Raw genomic sequence first — 21,454 nt, 5'->3', positions numbered from 1 at the left:
TCCCAGTTTCGAGGTTTTGTATATTGATTAAAATTCCTCTGTGGTTGATAATTTGTTTTTGATGGATGTGTATAATTATAATTATGGTCTGCAAAGTTATTTCTAGTGAATGTTTTGCGTGTTTTCGATGGTATTGTCATGGGTCTGTATGTTTGGTAATCCATATGTGAATATTTAGGGGCAACCGAAGGTTTAACGGTTGATTGTAAGGTTACCTGTGTTTGTGAAGGATTTGTATTTCTTGGTGTTGTTAAATTTGGGCGTATTGGTGAAATACTTTGTTGTGTAGTTGTTGTGTGTACAATTTCTTCATTTATGAAGTGTGATGGTGTCTGGATATCTTGTTGAGTAAGATTCCTAGTTCCATTGAGGTTTTCATTGTGTATGACTGTAGAGTTTAAACTATTATTTTGTGTATCGGGTAAAAATGTATTATAGTTTAATGGTGTTGCATCAATTGTTAATGGTATTACTCTTACATAATCTCTTATGTAAGATATTGTACCTATTGCTTGACTTGAGATTGATTGTGGAAAGCTTATAAATGCGGGATGAGACCATTCGGGGTCCCAAACATAATCTGATTGTTCTGTGATAGCGGTATCATCGTTGGAATTTTGGGGTCTAAAATTTTTTCTTGCTTGTGCAATTAAATCAATATTGTGTGTGAAATAATCTATTATGAACCATGCTAAAATTTTTTGTAAATCGTGTTTGGTATGTTGTGAAACGTCGTCTTTCGTGAAATTTTCTTTAATGATGTTTAAATAACTAGAGAGTAGTGTGATTTCATGTCGTACTCTTAAATGTTTAGATGTTTCTGTCGGTGAGACATTTGTTAATGGGAGTTCATTTTCTAATATGGAAATATAACTATATATTATTGCGAAAACTTCATTGGTGAAAATGGAGTTTGCTCTTTGTGAGTTATGGTATTGGATGCTTTTTATATATTCTGAAAAAACTTTTGAAAATTCTAAGTCGAGATCGTCTGTTTGAATTGTATATGTTCTATTATTATGGTTTGGGGAAGTGAATTCTATAGAGTAGATTCCATACTGTTGTGTTATGTTACATATATCTTTTAGATAGTGATCTATGATTTGTCTTTTGATTTTTACATCGGGGAACTCTGTTTTACATGGACTAATTCCGGGTTCAAATAAATTTACGAGTAAATTTTGACAAAATATGTGTTGTCCTCTATCAGTATCTGCATCTACTATAAAAGGAAAGATTTCATCATCATCTGGAGTTTCGTTACCTGGGGTGTGCGTTGAACTCATTTTTTCGTTCGATAACTGTTAATATGTAATTATTAATGTGTCGAATTGGTTGATTCCAATTGTATAGATGTACTGGTTTGTGTTTGTACTGCTTTTTTATTCTTCTTTTTCCTCTTTGTGATGAATTTGAAGTTGTTTCTGAGTCAGAAAAATATAATTGATCGTGAAGTGGGTAATTTTTATCTATTGATTCTTTTAGTTTGTAAAGTTCGTCTAAACTGTTGGTTTCTGATTCTGAAAATGCGTTTCGATTTTTTGAAAATCTTTTTCGTGTTATTTGTCTTTGTTTAGTTATTATTTTTCTCTTTAGTGTTTGTCGTTTTGTGCGAATGTATCCAACTGTTTGTGTATGAGGTGTGATTACAAGGTCGTATTTTTTGTTATCTATTTCACAATTGTGTAAAATGATTGTTTGTTTATTTCCTAGGTTTTTAAATGACATAAGGTTTAGAATGACGGATGCAAAAAGTTGTTAAATGATTTTTATTTTCCTAAACTGTTAGTTCTTACGATTTTTTGGTTAGCTTAACCTGGGTCTATTTGTTCAGGGTTGGAGAGAAAAGTATATCGATTCCGAAGAATGATTTTTACTTTCTCGTGACTAGTATAAGCTAAGGTGTTAACTTACTTAATCTTACTTAGGGGTAGTGATTGTGTTCAAGGGTTGGAGAATAGTAAATCGATCCACAAGGTTCAGGTATAATTAGAACGCGAGTAGTTCGTTAGGTACTATTTTAAACTTACTAAGTCTAAGATTTATCTTGGGTCTGGTAAGAGGGGGGGTCAAGTGAAGGATGAATAACCGAAGTTCTTCACTGTTTATCCTAATTTGAATGATTAGTTTTGTTCAAAAATTTCTATTAGTCTTGGGTCTTTAGAAAGGTTTGGGTAGTGAATCGACGTTTGAGGTCGTTAGACACTAATTAAGTGGGTGGGGGAGAACAAAGTTGTTCTGTTTGATCCAAGGATAAGCCTTGATGATCAAATTTAAAATTTAATTAAGTAGAAAATGATTTAAGATCCAAGGATAAGCCTTGATGATCTGGTTTTTAAATTAAGTGACTTTAAATTTTAATAAAGTTTTAAATTTGTGTAAAGGAAAAATTTAGTGTTTTTATGATATTAGTGGGTTTATGATTGCTGTTATGTTTTAGGTGATGAAGCTGGAACAACAGGATGATTTATGATTACTAACCATTTATTGTCATGCTACTAATTTTTATTTTTATTTTCCAATAAATATTTTTCAAACATGTTTTGTATATTACTGCAGAATTTTAGGAAAACGATCTTAGATCTTTTTATCAATCGTTATTGTATAATATTAATTTTGTTTAGCGCCTGAAATGATTTTGAAGAGTAACTTCAAGGTTTTATGTTTGCAAATGGAAATCTAAATTCATTGCAAGTAGTATTCGAAATATAAAAGTTTGTTCTGGCTTTTGCCGAACTATCATATAACTATACGGCAAGTTTCTACTTTGTCGTATGTCGTCTTTGGTTCGAGGTCTTCTTCCAATTCCGGGTAGTTCTATTATGGTTCGGAATATTGGCTCTGATCTATTGAGTCGGAGAGACATTTCAATTAAATTATTGTCGTATAACATTTTGTAAATGTTTTTGTCTAATTTCTAATCTATTTTTGGTTAATTCTAATCTAGTAAGGTCTTGTTCGAGACTTTTGGTCGCACCAGATGAGTTAGGACCGAAGTGTAACTCATAGAGTAATTTCGGATAGGGTACACCGTCTGCTCGTCACGCTATCTTATTTTCGGCCGGATAGATTCGTGCAACTTCTTAGTCTAATACCGATCCTAATCTTACTCTTATACTATCTAGTCTCAGGTTGTTTAACTAGTCTCTGCTAGGCTCAATAGATCTAGGGTATACTGGTTTATTGCGGCTGCTGAAGTGCTCGGGAGAGTCCAACTAATTTCTAAGTTAAATTCAAATCTCTCTGGTGCTGAAATTACAAGTAACTTCAGCACTTACAAATAAGTGGGTTGTTAGTTAGATGGATCATGATTGGTTAATATTAAATACTTTACATTGGTAAAACATTTAATTTATCCAATCATAAAATATAGTTTAGATCAGGTTCCACTTTGCACCTTTTGCGATATAAAAACATAGCCAAACTGAACAAGGCAATTAAGAAAAATCGATTGAAACCTGACTGAAATTTTTTCAACTTACGAAGAGAAAAAATATCAGGTTAGAAGTTTTGTATGTCAAAAATAATTTATGATTGACAATTTTTTGGAAAAAAAATATCCCTATTTAAGAAGAGTGGATCAATGGGTAAACTTTTTATTCCGGAAATCTATAAATTAAAAGCCACTTTCGAAGCTGGAAATCGTTCATATTTTTTTTTCGCGGCATTTGAATTTTGCACCATTTAGCATTTGAATTGTGAATTAAACTCAAACAGTGCATCATATATACCTAGTGCATGGGGACCGGTTATGTAGCGGTATTTAGACAACCGCGTATTCAGACTCGTCAGTAAGTAGACAAATACTGTATTAACCAATCAGAATTCAGACAAGGAAGAAATGAATAATTAATAATTATTTATTTCATAAATTTGCTTTCTCATCTCGATTCTGATTGGTTAATATGGCATTTGTCTGCTTAATAATTAATAATTATTTATTTCATAAATTTGCTTTCTCATCTATAAATTAAAAGACACTTTCGAATCTGGAAATCGTTCATATTTTTTTTTCGCGGCATTTGAATTTTGCACCATTTAGCATTTGAATTTTGAATTAAACTCAAACAGTGCATCATATATACCTAGTGCATGGGGACCGGTTATGTAGCGGTATTTAGACAACCGCGTATTCAGACTCGTCAGTAAGTAGACAAATACTGTATTAACCAATCAGAATTCAGACAAGGAAGAAATGAATAATTAATAATTATTTATTTCATAAATTTGCTTTCTCATCTCGATTCTGATTGGTTAATATGGCATTTGTCTGCTTACTGACGAGTATGAATACCCGGTCGCCTTAAAACAGACCGCACTGCATGGGGTCCGACCTTTTACCAGGCCGACCTTTTACCAGAAAAGTTATAACATGGACCTTTTACCAGACTCGGTAAACAAATTTGATTGACAGATGTAATGGCGCCATTAGTCTGGTTAAAGACAATTTTTCACGGTTTATCAGCGAAGTTTTGTTTGTTCTAACCGCTTAATTTTCGAATAGTCCAGTAATTAAAATTAATCTTAATTGAAACATTGCATTGTGGTCTGGAAGGTCGGTCTGGTAAAAGACCTAGCCCCCTAGTGCATACATATATTAGATGAATGCATTTCTGTAGTTATAAGAGCACTTTCCTTAAGAATATCATCAAGACCTATAAAAAGGAAAATAATTTCGTTCGTTTACACTTACAATTTTTACGTTAAACAAAAATATATTGTAAAATTGCACCACCTACTGTTTTAACTTCAATATAATTCAAAGGTAAGACCGAACCAGCCATTTTCAAACACAACTAAGATTCAATGAAGCTTAATTGACAAAATCAAAGCAGGCAGAAAAAAGTTCGTGAAATCAGTATCTCAAACAATTAGGACAAGTCTGCATTCATTGCTTCTGAAGATAATGAAAAACAAAATTAAAAAAAATCATGAAATCAACCGTATATGAAAAAAAAATATATGTGATTTTTAAAGCTGAAAATATTTCAGCAAATATTCTTGAAACTCAATTAACTCCACCTTTATTAGAATGTATCGAGCTTCAACACAGAAAAGGAGTTTCATATTCTATACATTTCAACTATTGCTTTTTATAAAATAGTTCAAGAAATTTTATTTGAATGGTAAAAGCTACTCTGAGAAAAAACCAGCTAAAGAAACTGTTAATGGAAGAGAAAGACATTGAAAGAAATTTTTTCAATTTTTATGTAAAAGCTGCTTTCAACTTATGTGCTCACAAACTGATAATGGCTGTCAATCGCGAACTAAAAAATATCACAAAAATCAAAACAGCAGCAAAACATTTTCAGCAAAAATAAAATTCATGTTCACAACTTTTACTTAATTTTCTTTTCATCGATTAAGAAAGTCTCCTCATTGAAAATCTAAGTCTTTTTACTGATCTCAATTGAGTGAAATGATCGAAAAAAAAATAGCAAAAAATAGTGACGTCAAAAAACTTTTTAAACCAGGTAAAACAAAAAGGAATTTAAGCAATACTACTGCAACGATTATCAATTTTTTTCAACTCAATTCCTTGCTGTTCCAGAAATGTGTTTTTTTTTGGTTTACTCATGAGCCAAAAAATAAACTCATTCACGCTGACAATAAACAGCTAAAATCGGAAAAAGCCGTTGAAACTTCTGTTTAAAATTAAACACAGGCGAAGCCGACAAAGTTAAAGCCGACAGCCAAAAAGTGATAATGCCGAGAAAAGCTAGATCTGCCCACATTTTTCATATCTTTGTACCAATATGCCTGAAATTAAAGATCTTTTTTTTAATAATGTGCCAAACAGACAAAAGAACGTTAAATTTGCTTAAAACAAAATTTACGTAGGGTTAACGAGCCGAAAACGCTTATTGCGAGAAGCACAAGAGTCGCCAGCGTAACGTTTTCCTGCTCATTGATCGACAGTGCAAAACTTTCGTAAACTTAAAAAAAAACTTGATTTTAATTATTTTTTTTTTGAAAAAAGCCCCAAAATTTCCGCAAAAACAATGTAATTCGATCACTTCCACTAATGACATTCAGAGAGCTTGAAAAAAATATGCCATTGATATCGTATACCTACAGAAAAGGATAATCACAGGAGACGTCAAGGAGATCCTTCACAACTCCGTAGATACATCCATCCTTTAATTTAAGATCATTTATCCACGAGGGATAGGACCAACATACGAGCTGTACAGCTCATCACGGCGAACCGCTGTTGTGCCCCTGCTTAAGAACTACATGCAATTTTTTTGGTTATTTTTCTGGGCTGGGTAATGTTGCCTCACCCTCAAGCAACGAGCACGGATCATGGTGGGCCTCGAACATCCGACCTTTCGATTGAGAGGCGGAGACGTAACCACTTCACCACTGCTCCCCAAACACCTTTAGGTGTTCTGCTCCAGCAATGAGAGCCGAGATATGCACGGAGTAAGAATTGACATCCAACATCGACATGTAATCACGTCATGGAATGGAAACACTGGGGACCAAGACTATTCTACCTGAGACTTCATGAGGTGTCAATAGCACTCGCCATTATCTATGCATACGCCCGAACAGAAGATAGCAGTGATTCAGACAAGGACAACTTTTTTTCAGCTCTGCAGAAGTGTCAACAGACTGTACTCCGGAAAGTCATGCTTGTAATAGGCGGAGATTTTAATGCCAAAGTCTATTCTCCACTGGACAGAGAAAAAAGCATCAGGCACTTCACATTAGAAACCCGGAACGCCCATGGCGATCGACTTACCAGCTTCGCGGTGCTGAATGACCTTGTCATTTCAACCCAACCCAACATTCAAGAAAAGGAAACACTCCGTTTACCTGGAGCTCAAATGATGAAAGGACCAAGAACCAGATCGCCCAGGTAGCCAGATGATGGAGAACATCAGTAACCAGCACTCAAACCACAAACCACTTAAATGTCGACATGGACCATAAGCCTGTCATCTCTCAGATACTGTTGAAACTGAAGGCATATACGCAAGGCCAAGATAATCGAATACAACATGGAGGGCCTACGCAAACCTGCTGTTAGCAATGAATTTCGAGGGTTATCTGAAAAAGGCCTACTCCCTAGTCAGGCAACTGGCAGGCATGAGGACCACAATCAGCAAAACAGAGAAGAAAGCTGATGGCCAACTGGTCCAGGACTCTAAGAGCGAATAGAAGAATGGGCCAAGCATTTCGAACACCTGCTGAGCAGAAAATGAGCTGCAAAAAAACCACCCAGGTAAACACTGACCCAACAACTCTCAATGAAGTAAAGAAGGCTACAGAAAAGCTCAAAAGAAGCAAAGCGGTCGGACTGGGCAATATCCCCCTGAGTTTTTGCATGATGGGTGTTCAGCGATACTACGCCGCCATTATATGGTTCGGTGTTCTGAATTCCTAGCCGGGTACTGTCAGCTAAAACGAGAAGAACTAGGAATTCAGAACAGACATTTTCTAGGAATCCCCAACATGGCTAAAGTCCTGTCTGAAGAGTCCACGTCACATTTTATGTTGTCAAGAAAACACTAATACCGGGAGTTCGTTCCTCAGTTTTGTCGGGGAATCCCGGGAACATAAATCATTGTTAAACGACAGCATCAAAATGTGCATTGCATTGTATTTACCGTGGAAAAAATCACTGTCCCCACTAGGTCAATTTTAAACCTTATCTTTCCAACTCAAGTGTCTGCTGGAACAACCATCTTGAACTACGGTCACAAGCGAATAAAATTTCAAAATGTTGTTCCATTTTTACTTTGTCGGCCTCTAGCTTGCCTCGTGCATGCTCAAACAAAAGGTGCAGTTGATATATTTTTTCTTGAAACATTTAGTTGGCTCAATTCATTCTTTACATCGAAGCCGTTTTCACGTCTACGGAACTCTCTATACCAAGATGCATGCCAAATTTTCCGGGGTGGTAAAATTACTCCTCAGATTTCTGTAAATTATTTCAGATAGAAAATTTAATCTTTGCGATAGTATAATAAGGCTGTTATTTCTATTGTGCCTCTAAGCAGGAAACTGAAATTCGTCTTTGGTTGACCTATCTAATTATTGGTTTATCGACAAAGTTTAGCCCCATAAAGCTTCGTACTAAGCTCTGCTCACAAGTTCTCGGAAAGCGACGGACCGTTGGGAGTTCGCACAATCCAATCAAAAATACGTCAAAGCAAATATAGTGCCAGGAATCTCCAATATTCGGCTTGCTGAGGTGAGGCTTTGAGTGTCAGCGATTCCTAGGGAAAATTGTGTTGTACCACTTTTAATCATGTAAGCATAGAATCCAGGGCACCATGTTTAAGCACTTTGTTATGGGAATTAAATGACTTGAACCCGTTTTCAAACCGGGTTCAAAAACACTACAGTGGCGTCGTAATGATAGCCGAGAGCTCTTTCAATGCACTTAAAAGAAGCGCTCCATACCATTCGAGTGGACGACCGCGGTAATTGTTCCTCTCCTCAGGAAGGATGACAATTCCGACTGCGCAAACTAAAGAGGCATTTCTTTGTTGATACTTTCCTTCCAAAGCTTTGAAACAAATGTGAAAAACAGGCTCGAGCTCGCATATGATGAGCGGGCCAACCAATCTGGAGAAGAAAAAATGTCTCGCAAATTCAACATTTTTAGTAGAGTAAGACAGGACTCCATTCTACTCCCTTTTGTTTTCAACCTTGCGATTGATTGGATAATGCATGAAGCACTCCGCATGACTGTAGGCGTGAGATTAGGACATGACCATAGGAGACATGAATTTTGCAGATGACATTTACCTTCTCGACGATTACGGAGTCGACGCCCAAAGCCTACAAGATAAACTTGCTGGCAAGGCAGTGTTAGTTCGTCTTCATCTAAACGCTGACAAGACGGAAATCTACACTCAGGACTTCCACTAAAAGTACTTTTCTATGGAAAGAAACAGATCGATTTTAAAACTTCATCTACCTCGAAAGTAAGATTCAATTGGACGGAAAATTTCTAGCTCGGATCAAAACCAGGATTGGAAAAGCTGCCGGGAACTTCATGAATCTTAGAAAAGTGTGGTGCCAAAGAAGTACCCCGCAATCAGTCAAGGTGAAGATATGCAGGTCGTGTCTGAGACGCGTAATCCTTTTCGGATGCGAGAACTGGCCGCTCAAACAATGTGACTTGAGTAACATCTAAGCCTTTGAAAACCGCTGTCTTACACAAATTCTTCACAAAGAACAAGATCTTCCATCTACCAGAATCAACTCTGTAGCGAAATGAGACTCACTGGATAAAACAATACAAAAGCGACGACAAGTACTCTGGATGAAAGAGAAAGATATCCCAAAGCAGCACTCGAATCCGAAAATGGGGAGAACTGGAAAAGACCACCTGATGGAGTCCAAAAAACCTGCAGAAGAAAGTCACTGGAGATACAATGGTTTGATTTGTGCAAATAAACCGCCCGGAACAAGAGCCAATCGAGAGCACTTATTTGAGATCTGAATGAAGCGGGCAACGGGCAGGCATTGCTCGTAAAAGCCCTACCTGGACCTGGATCGATATAGTTTTTATCCATATTTAATTAAGCCAGCAGCTGATGATGAGTATAACCGTTCTAAAAAGGATGCCTTTTTATACATACACTTTAAACTGAAAATTAACAAAAGTCTGGAGAACGGAAGACAAGTTTTTTGTGACTTTTGTTCAAAATTTTTGGATGCCTAAGAACTGTTTTCAGGCACCTGGTATTGAGCCCTAGGCCATAGCTCCTGGTCATTCCTTTAAAAAATTGGAATAACAATTTTAGTCATATTTTATGAAAATGGATATCAAATGCATGAGTGACCTTTTCCATTTGTAAAAAAGCTCAAAGAAAACGATAGTAGAAGACAGCACAATTTAAACATAGTACCAACAAAAGCAAAGGCATCAATACAGTAAAGGTATATAATTTATAATAGTTGCATACACAGATTACCAGATTAAAATAGGATGAATAACTACTCTAACAAAACTCAATCACAGACACGAACGGTTAAGAAAAGTTTATGCCATAGCAAAAAAAAGTCTGAGCTATTTAACAGCCATTTACAGAAGTCTTTCTCACAAAACAAACTAACCGTGATTCTCGATTACTGAACTTCTTGAGTGTAACTGTTCCCGGTTTAATAGCCAGTCGATCGCAAACAATTGCAAGCAAACTTGGGTGAGACGAGCCACCCAGAACTTTTATATTCATCAGTGACTGCTTCCAGAAAATTGCGACCACATAAGTCTAAAAAATTACACTAAAGCAAATGCTGAGAGCGATTTCGGCATTTTGAAAAACTGATACCCGCTAGTGGCAAAACGGTGAGTATAAGATGCTTTAATCCTGACGACGAACAAAATGTGCAAAAACTTTTGTTTGAACATTTTAAAAATATAATATAAGAATATCATCAAAACTTCTCGTCTTTCATCATATGGCTCAGCCAAAATAAAAAAACTTGGAAAATTCTAACCAGCAATGTAACATTCGCCCAAATATCACGCAGCGACGGAGCGTAGAAAAAGTACCTATTAACGACTGGCAGGCGTCAGTTACCTTAATTCTACTCGTTTTTCACCGTCTCGACCTTGCCAGTTGATTTTCTGGTCTGTTTAGGGCAAAGTAAAAAGTTACCATTTTTAGGCCATCAGTCAAACGACTTTTGATCAGCTTTCGTTTACATGCGAACACAACCACATAGCTGAGTCTCGGATCCTCAGACTACGTGATTGTCATTAAAAACACGGCTCAAACAACCTATTTTAACATGTTTTTGTGTGACAGTTCTATATTAAATCCATTGGAGATGGATTGACCCTTTCCCTTTTCTAGCTACTCATGCTCTGAAATATTAAATAATAACGGTGTTAATTAAGATCTATGACATTATAGCAGCTATACAGTCAGTCTATACAGTCCCTTCACATAGACAGTCTCTGGGGGACCAAGCCTCCGCTCCCGTTATATTCTTGAGATAACACTCTTATCTCTTATATTTCGTGTCCCGGGAGGGTTCCGTGGTATATTTCTTCCCCCACTGAAGCCTCCTTCTCCACAAATATCCGTCGCTAAGGTTCTTATCGTGTGTTATTGCCACGATAAGAGGCTTCGTAATTTTCGGTCTCTGGTACGACTGTTCTTCACAATATATGGCGTCGTTCTGTTTTCCCGTCTTTTTTAGTCAAAATGGCCGTCTTTTTCTATTTCTCAGAAATGTTCACTCTTCAATCGAAATTTTAAAATTAAAAATTCTAGAACATTCTGACCCTCCTTCGCAACACTTTTTCGTCCATAAGGCCTTTAGTCGTTCTTTTTTACGTCGCCGGAAGGTTGTGCTGTGTCAGTCTGGCAGAATGGCACACAATTATAATAACTAGCATGTAACGCACCTCCAGTGCTTCGAATTTTTTGAGAAATTATAAAAAACAGTAAAAAACCGCATATATTGAAAAAAAGACCTGCCACTTTTGAGTGTGCTCTGACAGCACCCAATAACAAGGTTCGTAATTTCAAATTTTGCTAAGTTTGTATTCTTTCAGATTTTGAAAATACCAATAAATTTTGTCAAGTTTATAAATTTAAGTTCTTTGAAAAATTTAAAATGACAAAAAACGTCCCATCTTGGAAACTAAAAGCATTTGAGCATTCGAATTTGGACTCAAAATTTGCAAATTCTGAGACTACTCTCACAGTACCCCACCTAAAGGCAGGCAATTCAATTCCTTGATTTCTTCGGAATTGGAATTGAGAAATCTCACTAGGAATTGGAATATGATATGCTTCAATTCCGAGTACAGGAATTGGAATTGACTACAAATTTTTATCAGCTCGGTTCTGAAATAAAAATTTTTGGTCTTCGACTGGGACAATCCTCAAATAATTTTTTTGGACAATCCGACTGAGACGGTTCTGAAATAAAATTTTTCGGTCTATTTCTATGTAAAAAGATTTTTTTTGAGAGTCTTCCCGGCTTCAAACTATTCAAGTGACTATTGACTTGGAAATTTCTTTCGTCTTGTTTGTAAACAAAATCGGCAAATGGAATTTTTGCTCTTTCAATGGAAACGTGATCAGCTGATGGCTCTTGTGTGCCATTCTGCCAGATTGGCACAGCGCAACCTTCCGGCGAAACACAAGAAAACGATTATAGGCCTTAACGACGAAAAAGTGCTGCGAAGGATGGTAGAAATATTCTACAAAATTCAATTTTTCAAAATTTCGATTGTCGAACGAATATTTCTCAGAAATACCAAAAACTGCCATTTTGATTGAAAAAGGTGGAAAAGTCAGAACAACAGCAAATATAGTGAAAAACAGTCGCACGAGAACGACAAAAACACAAAGTCTCTTATCGTGACGATCACGCACAATAAGACCCTTAACAGAAGAAAATAGTGAGAAGGGAGACTTCAGTGGGGCAGGAATATTGAGCAGTACCCTCCCGTGCCACGAATTGGGAGTGATAACGACGTTATCTCGAGCAAATCACGAAAGCGGAAGCTCGGCACCCCAGAGACTGATATATGGTGAAAGACTATAATAAACAACCTTTTTAGCTACTCTGATGCCATAATATTTTGAATTAACACCGGTATTGTTTGATATTTTAGAATATGAGTAGCTAGAAAGAGGAAAGGGTCAATCCATCTCCAATGAATTTAATATAAAACTGTCACCAAAAACATAGTAAAATAGGTTATTCGAGCTATGTTTTTAATAGCAATCACGTAGTCTGAGGATCCGAGACTCGGCTATGTGGTTGTGTCCGCATGTAAACGAAAGCTGATCAGAAGTGGTTTGACTGATGGCCTAAGAATAGTAACTTTTTACTTAGCCCTAAACAGATCAGAAAATCCAATCGCAAGGTCGAGACGGTGAAAAACGAGCAGAATTAAGGTAACTGACGCCTGCCAGTCGTTAATAGGTACTTTTTCTAAGCTCCAGCACTGTGTATTATTTGGTCGAATGTTACATAGACGTTTTTATGGCGCTCCTGGGTGGGCCTGTTAAAGGCATGAGACCATCATGATCAGCAAACCTTTCAGCGACGAACACTCCGCTCCGGGCGTATTCCATTCCCGAGTTACAGGCCTTAGTGACTTTTGTTGAACTAGGGGGAAGGTACGTACGCTCCGCCTAGTACTATTTAGCTTTTTAACCTAGTTAACACTCAAAGTTCCGGGGCCGGAGGGTTAGGTGGGAGGGAAGACATGAGCCCGCTTACCCCAAGGTCCTAGGACCAAAAACAGTTTACGAGAAAGCGTAAAACTAAACAAAAATAGTGTATAACCAAGAAAAAGCCAAATATAAATTTATTTGAAAACAAAAAAGTACAAAAAACAGTAAAAACACAAAAAAGACCAAAAACAATAAAAAACATAAAGTGACAGTTTATATGTCATTTCCGGACGAGATGTGATCTGACCATCTTATTTGGTGTTGTTTCAGATTGATTTATATCATTTCTGATAGAAAGATTGGGTGTTTTGGTGACGGGTTGGGTACCCTCCCTTGAGTGTAATTTGTGTATTTAAGCACGTTAATGGTGATTTTGCCGGTGACCGGAGGGTAGAGTGGCAAGCTGACCAACGTGTTCCACACTCAACAGGGGCATAAACGACAACATCCACAACGACTGTTGGGCATCGTTGAAACAATTTTAGTATCGTTCGGGTACTATTTCATTAAAACTTAAGAGGTGGCGGGCACGATTGGCGCGGTCCGATTGTACCCTCCATCGATCACGAATTTCCGAGTTAAAGGTCTTAATTCGGGTATTTTGGTGCAAAGGAGGGTATAGTAATATTCATTAACGACTACTAATAGATTATTGTCCTTACTATATATTACTTATCCCCTATTTAGACCCGAAAAACACCCCAATTTTATCGAAAATTACCGATTTTCGACCAAACTGTAGACCCCCAAAATTTTGGATATCCGAGTTTTTCCGAACTGCAAAAAGCTTTTACTTAGGGAATTACTACGTAGTTCGAGCCACCTGACTAAAGAAACAGCATGAGAAAGGACTCAGTAGAAGTTAGAAAAAACAAAATTTTTCGATCAAAATTTTGATGATTTTCCGAATTTTGTCAATTTGTTTTGGAGATCGAGTTTTTGAGTTATTAGAGTTAGAGCAATAAATTTTTTTTGCGTTAGGAGCGTGCTAGCATAACAGACTCAGTTGCCCGAGAGTTTTTGAGTAACCCTCCGATTAGCTCCGTGGATAGAGCTAACGACTTAAAGATTGGAAAAGGAGTGAATCGGAGGGTCCATATTTAATAGTTATTGGCCCAATTTTTGTTTCCAAACCAATTTTGGTCCGGTTTTTTGCATTGTTCCAGTGCCGTACGGGGCTACTACACTCGTTTCAATTATTTTTAGGCACTTTCAATAGGAATTGCGGAAAAAGTCTTTCAGAACCTATAGACAGTCTCTGGGGGACCAAGCCTCCGCTCCCGTTATATTCTTGAGATAACACTCTTATCTCTTATATTTCGTGTCCCGGGAGGGTTCCGTGGTATATTTCTTCCCCCACTGAAGCCTCCTTCTCCACAAATATCCGTCGCTAAGGTTCTTATCGTGTGTTATTGCCACGATAAGAGGCTTCGTAATTTTCTGTCTCTGGTACGACTGTTCTTCACAATATATGGCGTCGTTCTGTTTTCCCGTCTTTTTTAGTCAAAATGGCCGTCTTTTTCTATTTCTCAGAAATGTTCACTCTTCAATCGAAATTTTAAAATTAAAAATTCTAGAACATTCTGACCCTCCTTCGCAACACTTTTTCGTCCATAAGGCCTTTAGTGGTTCTTTTTTACGTCTCACTAGGAATTGGAATATGATATGCTTCAATTCCGAGTACAGGAATTGGAATTGACTACAAATTTTTATCAGCTCGGTTCTGAAATAAAATTTTTTGGTCTTCGACTGGGACAATCCTCAAATAATTTTTTTGGACAATCCGACTGAGACGGTTCTGAAATAAAATTTTTCGGTCTATTTCTATGTAAAAAGATTTTTTTTGAGAGTCTTCCCGGCTTCAAACTATTCAAGTGACTATTGACTTGGAAATTTCTTTCGTCTTGTTCGTAAACAAAATCGGCAAATGGAATTTCTGCTCTTTCAATGGAAACGTGATCAGCTGATGGCTCTTGTGTGCCATTCTGCCAGATTGGCACAGCGCAACCTTCCGGCGAAACACAAGAAAACGATTAAAGGCCTTAACGACGAAAAAGTGCTGCGAAGGATGGTAGAAATATTCTACAAAATTCAATTTTTCAAAATTTCGATTGTCGAACGAATATTTCTCAGAAATACCAAAAACTGCCATTTTGATTGAAAAAGGTGGAAAAGTCAGAACAACAGCAAATATAGTGAAAAACAGTCGCACGAGAACGACAAAAACACAAAGTCTCTTATCGTGACGATCACGCACAATAAGACCCTTAACAGAAGAAAATAGTGAGAAGGGAGACTTCAGTGGGGCAGGAATATTGAGCAGTACCCTCCCGTGCCACGAATTGGGAGTGATAACGACGTTATCTCGAGCAAATCACGAAAGCGGAAGCTCGGCACCCCAGAGACTGATATATGGTGAAAGACTATAATAAACAACCTTTTTAGCTACTCTGATGCCATAATATTTTGAATTATCACCGGTATTGTTTGATATTTTAGAATATGAGTAGCTAGAAAGAGGAAAGGGTCAATCCATCTCCAATGAATTTAATATAAAACTGTCACCAAAAACATAGTAAAATAGGTTATTTGAGCTATGTTTTTAATAGCAATCACGTAGTCTGAGGATCCGAGACTCGGCTATGTGGTTGTGTCCGCATGTAAACGAAAGCTGATCAGAAGTGGTTTGACTGATGGCCTAAGAATAGTAACTTTTTACTTAGCCCTAAACAGACCAGAAAATCCAATCGCAAGGTCGAGACGGTGAAAAACGAGCAGAATTAGGGTAACTGACGCCTGCCAGTCGTTAATAGGTACTTTTTCTAAGCTCCAGCACTGTGTAGTATTTGGTCGAATGTTACATAGACGTTCTTATGGCGCTCCTGGGTGGGCCTGTTAAAGGCATGAGACCATCATGATCAGCAAACCTTTCAGCGACGAACACTCCGCTCCGGGCGTATTCCATTCCCGAGTTACAGGCCTTAGTGACTTTTGTTGAACTAGGGGGAAGGTACGTACGCTCCGCCTAGTACTATTTAGCTTTTTAACCTAGTTAACACTCAAAGTTCCGGGGCCGGAGGGTTAGGTGGGAGGGAAGACATGAGCCCGCTTACCCCAAGGTCCTAGGACCAAAAACAGTTTACGAGAAAGCGTAAAACTAAACAAAAATAGTGTATAACCAAGAAAAAGCCAAATATAAATTTATTTGAAAACAAAAAAGTACAAAAAACAGTAAAAACACAAAAAAGACCAAAAACAATAAAAAACATAAAGTGACAGTTTATATGTCATTTCCGGACGAGATGTGATCTGACCATCTTATTTGGTGTTGTTTCAGATTGATTTATATCATTTCTGATAGAAAGATTGGGTGTTTTGGTGACGGGTTGGGTACCCTCCCTTGAGTGTAATTTGTGTATTTAAGCACGTTAATGGTGATTTTGCCGGTGACCGGAGGGTAGAGTGGCAAGCTGACCAACGTGTTCCACACTCAACAGGGGCATAAACGACAACATCCACAACGACTGTTGGGCATCGTTGAAACAATTTTAGTATCGTTCGGGTACTATTTCATTAAAACTTAAGAGGTGGCGGGCACGATTGGCGCGGTCCGATTGTACCCTCCATCGATCACGAATTTCCGAGTTAAGGGTCTTAATTCGGGTATTTTGGTGCAAAGGAGGGTATAGTAATATTCATTAACGACTACTAATAGATTATTGTCCTTACTATATATTACTTATCCCCTATTTAGACCCGAAAAACACCCCAATTTTATCGAAAATTACCGATTTTCGACCAAACTGTAGACCCCCAAAATTTTGGATATCCGAGTTTTTCCGAACTGCAAAAAGCTTTTACTTAGGGAATTACTACGTAGTTCGAGCCACCTGACTAAAGAAACAGCGTGAGAAAGGACTCAGTAGAAGTTAGAAAAAACAAAATTTTTCGATCAAAATTTTGATGATTTTCCGAATTTTGTCAATTTGTTTTGGAGATCGAGTTTTTGAGTTATTAGAGTTAGAGCAATAAATTTTTTTTGCGTTAGGAGCGTGCTAGCATAACAGACTCAGTTGCCCGAGAGTTTTTGAGTAACCCTCCGATTAGCTCCGTGGATAGAGCTAACGACTTAAAGATTGGAAAAGGAGTGAATCGGAGGGTCCATATTTAATAGTTATTGGCCCAATTTTTGTTTCCAAACCAATTTTGGTCCGGTTTTTTGCATTGTTCCAGTGCCGTACGGGGCTACTACACTCGTTTCAATTATTTTTAGGCACTTTCAATAAGAATTGCGGAAAAAGTCTTTCAGAACCTATAGACAGTCTCTGGGGGACCAAGCCTCCGCTTCCGTTATATTCTTGAGATAACACTCTTATCTCTTATATTTCGTGTCCCGGGAGGGTTCCGTGGTATATTTCTTCCCCCACTGAAGCCTCCTTCTCCACAAATATCCGTCGCTAAGGTTCTTATCGTGTGTTATTGCCACGATAAGAGGCTTCGTAATTTTCTGTCTCTGGTACGACTGTTCTTCACAATATATGGCGTCGTTCTGTTTTCCCGTCTTTTTTAGTCAAAATGGCCGTCTTTTTCTATTTCTCAGAAATGTTCACTCTTCAATCGAAATTTTAAAATTAAAAATTCTAGAACATTCTGACCCTCCTTCGCAACACTTTTTCGTCCATAAGGCCTTTAGTCGTTCTTTTTTACGTCGCCGGAAGGTTGTGCTGTGTCAGTCTGGCAGAATGGCACACAATTATAATAACTAGCATGTAACGCACCTCCAGTGCTTCGAATTTTTTGAGAAATTATAAAAAACAGTAAAAAACCGCATATATTGAAAAAAAGACCTGCCACTTTTGAGTGTGCTCTGACAGCACCCAATAACAAGGTTCGTAATTTCAAATTTTGCTTAGTTTGTATTCTTTCAGATTTTGAAAATACCAATAAATTTTGTCAAGTTTATAAATTTAAGTTCTTTGAAAAATTTAAAATGACAAAAAACGTCCCATCTTGGAAACTAAAAGCATTTGAGCATTCGAATTTGGACTCAAAATTTGCAAATTCTGAGACTACTCTCACAGTACCCCACCTACAGGCAGGCAATTCAATTCCTTGATTTCTTCGGAATTGGAATTGAGAAATCTCACTAGGAATTGGAATATGATATGCTTCAATTCCGAGTACAGGAATTGGAATTGACAACAAATTTTTATCAGCTCGGTTCTGAAATAAAATTTTTTGGTCTTCGACTGGGACAATCCTCAAATAATTTTTTTGGACAATCCGACTGAGACGGTTCTGAAATAAAATTTTTCGGTCTATGTAAAAAGATTTTTTTTGAGAGTCTTCCCGGCTTCAAACTATTCAAGTGACTATTGACTTGGAAATTTCTTTCGTCTTGTTCGTAAACAAAATCGGCAAATGGAATTTCTGCTCTTTCAATGGAAACGTGATCAGCTGATGGCTCTTGTGTGCCATTCTGCCAGATTGGCACAGCGCAACCTTCCGGCGAAACACAAGAAAACGATTAAAGGCCTTAACGACGAAAAAGTGCTGCGAAGGATGGTAGAAATATTCTACAAAATTCAATTTTTCAAAATTTCGATTGTCGAACGAATATTTCTCAGAAATACCAAAAACTGCCATTTTGATTGAAAAAGGTGGAAAAGTCAGAACAACAGCAAATATAGTGAAAAACAGTCGCACGAGAACGACAAAAACACAAAGTCTCTTATCGTGACGATCACGCACAATAAGACCCTTAACAGAAGAAAATAGTGAGAAGGGAGACTTCAGTGGGGCAGGAATATTGAGCAGTACCCTCCCGTGCCACGAATTGGGAGTGATAACGACGTTATCTCGAGCAAATCACGAAAGCGGAAGCTCGGCACCCCAGAGACTGATATATGGTGAAAGACTATAATAAACAACCTTTTTAGCTACTCTGATGCCATAATATTTTGAATTAACACCGGTATTGTTTGATATTTTAGAATATGAGTAGCTAGAAAGAGGAAAGGGTCAATCCATCTCCAATGAATTTAATATAAAACTGTCACCAAAAACATAGTAAGATAGGTTATTCGAGCTATGTTTTTAATAGCAATCACGTAGTCTGAGGATCCGAGACTCGGCTATGTGGTTGTGTCCGCATGTAAACGAAAGCTGATCAGAAGTGGTTTGACTGATGGCCTAAGAATAGTAACTTTTTACTTAGCCCTAAACAGATCAGAAAATCCAATCGCAAGGTCGAGACGGTGAAAAACGAGCAGAATTAAGGTAACTGACGCCTGCCAGTCGTTAATAGGTACTTTTTCTAAGCTCCAGCACTGTGTAGTATTTGGTCGAATGTTACATAGACGTTTTTATGGCGCTCCTGGGTGGGCCTGTTAAAGGCATGAGACCATCATGATCAGCAAACCTTTCAGCGACGAACACTCCGCTCCGGGCGTATTCCATTCCCGAGTTACAGGCCTTAGTGACTTTTGTTGAACTAGGGGGAAGGTACGTACGCTCCGCCTAGTACTATTTAGCTTTTTAACCTAGTTAACACTCAAAGTTCCGGGGCCGGAGGGTTAGGTGGGAGGGAAGACATGAGCCCGCTTACCCCAAGGTCCTAGGACCAAAAACAGTTTACGAGAAAGCGTAAAACTAAACAAAAATAGTGTATAACCAAGAAAAAGCCAAATATAAATTTATTTGAAAACAAAAAAGTACAAAAAACAGTAAAAACACAAAAAAGACCAAAAACAATAAAAAACATAAAGTGACAGTTTATATGTCATTTCCGGACGAGATGTGATCTGACCATCTTATTTGGTGTTGTTTCAGATTGATTTATATCATTTCTGATAGAAAGATTGGGTGTTTTGGTGACGGGTTGGGTACCCTCCCTTGAGTGTAATTTGTGTATTTAAGCACGTTAATGGTGATTTTGCCGGTGACCGGAGGGTAGAGTGGCAAGCTGACCAACGTGTTCCACACTCAACAGGGGCATAAACGACAACATCCACAACGACTGTTGGGCATCGTTGAAACAATTTTAGTATCGTTCGGGTACTATTTCATTAAAACTTAAGAGGTGGCGGGCACGATTGGCGCGGTCCGATTGTACCCTCCATCGATCACGAATTTCCGAGTTAAGGGTCTTAATTCGGGTATTTTGGTGCAAAGGAGGGTATAGTAATATTCATTAACGACTACTAATAGATTATTGTCCTTACTATATATTACTTATCCCCTATTTAGACCCGAAAAACACCCCAATTTTATCGAAAATTACCGATTTTCGACCAAACTGTAGACCCCCAAAATTTTGGATATCCGAGTTTTTCCGAACTGCAAAAAGCTTTTACTTAGGGAATTACTACGTAGTTCGAGCCACCTGACTAAAGAAACAGCGTGAGAAAGGACTCAGTAGAAGTTAGAAAAAACAAAATTTTTCGATCAAAATTTTGATGATTTTCCGAATTTTGTCAATTTGTTTTGGAGATCGAGTTTTTGAGTTATTAGAGTTAGAGCAATAAATTTTTTTTGCGTTAGGAGCGTGCTAGCATAACAGACTCAGTTGCCCGAGAGTTTTTGAGTAACCCTCCGATTAGCTCCGTGGATAGAGCTAACGACTTAAAGATTGGAAAAGGAGTGAATCGGAGGGTCCATATTTAATAGTTAATGGCCCAATTTTTGTTTCCAAACCAATTTTGGTCCGGTTTTTTGCATTGTTCCAGTGCCGTACGGGGCTACTACACTCGTTTCAATTATTTTTAGGCACTTTCAATAGGAATTGCGGAAAAAGTCTTTCAGAACCTATAGACAGTCTCTGGGGGACCAAGCCTCCGCTCCCGTTATATTCTTGAGATAACACTCTTATCTCTTATATTCCGTGTCCCGGGAGGGTTCCGTGGTATATTTCTTCCCCCACTGAAGCCTCCTTCTCCACAAATATCCGTCGCTAAGGTTCTTATCGTGTGTTATTGCCACGATAAGAGGCTTCGTAATTTTCTATCTCTGGTACGACTGTTCTTCACAATATATGGCGTCGTTCTGTTTTCCCGTCTTTTTTAGTCAAAATGGCCGTCTTTTTCTATTTCTCAGAAATGTTCACTCTTCAATCGAAATTTTAAAATTAAAAATTCTAGAACATTCTGACCCTCCTTCGCAACACTTTTTCGTCCATAAGGCCTTTAGTCGTTCTTTTTTACGTCGCCGGAAGGTTGTGCTGTGTCAGTCTGGCAGAATGGCACACAATTATAATAACTAGCATGTAACGCACCTCCAGTGCTTCG

At 37.7% G+C, this 21,454-nt stretch overlaps 1 protein-coding gene across 1 annotated transcript in view; it reads right to left on the bottom strand.

Annotated features, from left to right (window-relative positions):
- The window catches only part of LOC134840172 (ribose-phosphate pyrophosphokinase 1-like), a 355,756-nt gene that overhangs the window by 27,070 nt on the left and 307,232 nt on the right, over nt 1–21,454 (bottom strand). Inside the window, exon 2 of the mRNA XM_063855883.1 lies at nt 10,081–10,238. Within this exon, the coding sequence (XP_063711953.1) occupies nt 10,081–10,199 (119 nt within the window). The 5' untranslated portion in view covers nt 10,200–10,238. The remainder of the gene's footprint in view (nt 1–10,080; nt 10,239–21,454) is intronic.

Source organism: Symsagittifera roscoffensis, chromosome 2, assembly GCF_963678635.1.
Source record: "Symsagittifera roscoffensis chromosome 2, txSymRosc1.1, whole genome shotgun sequence".
Lineage (NCBI taxonomy): Eukaryota > Metazoa > Xenacoelomorpha > Acoela > Convolutidae > Symsagittifera > Symsagittifera roscoffensis.
This window is presented reverse-complemented; position numbering and strand designations above follow the sequence as displayed.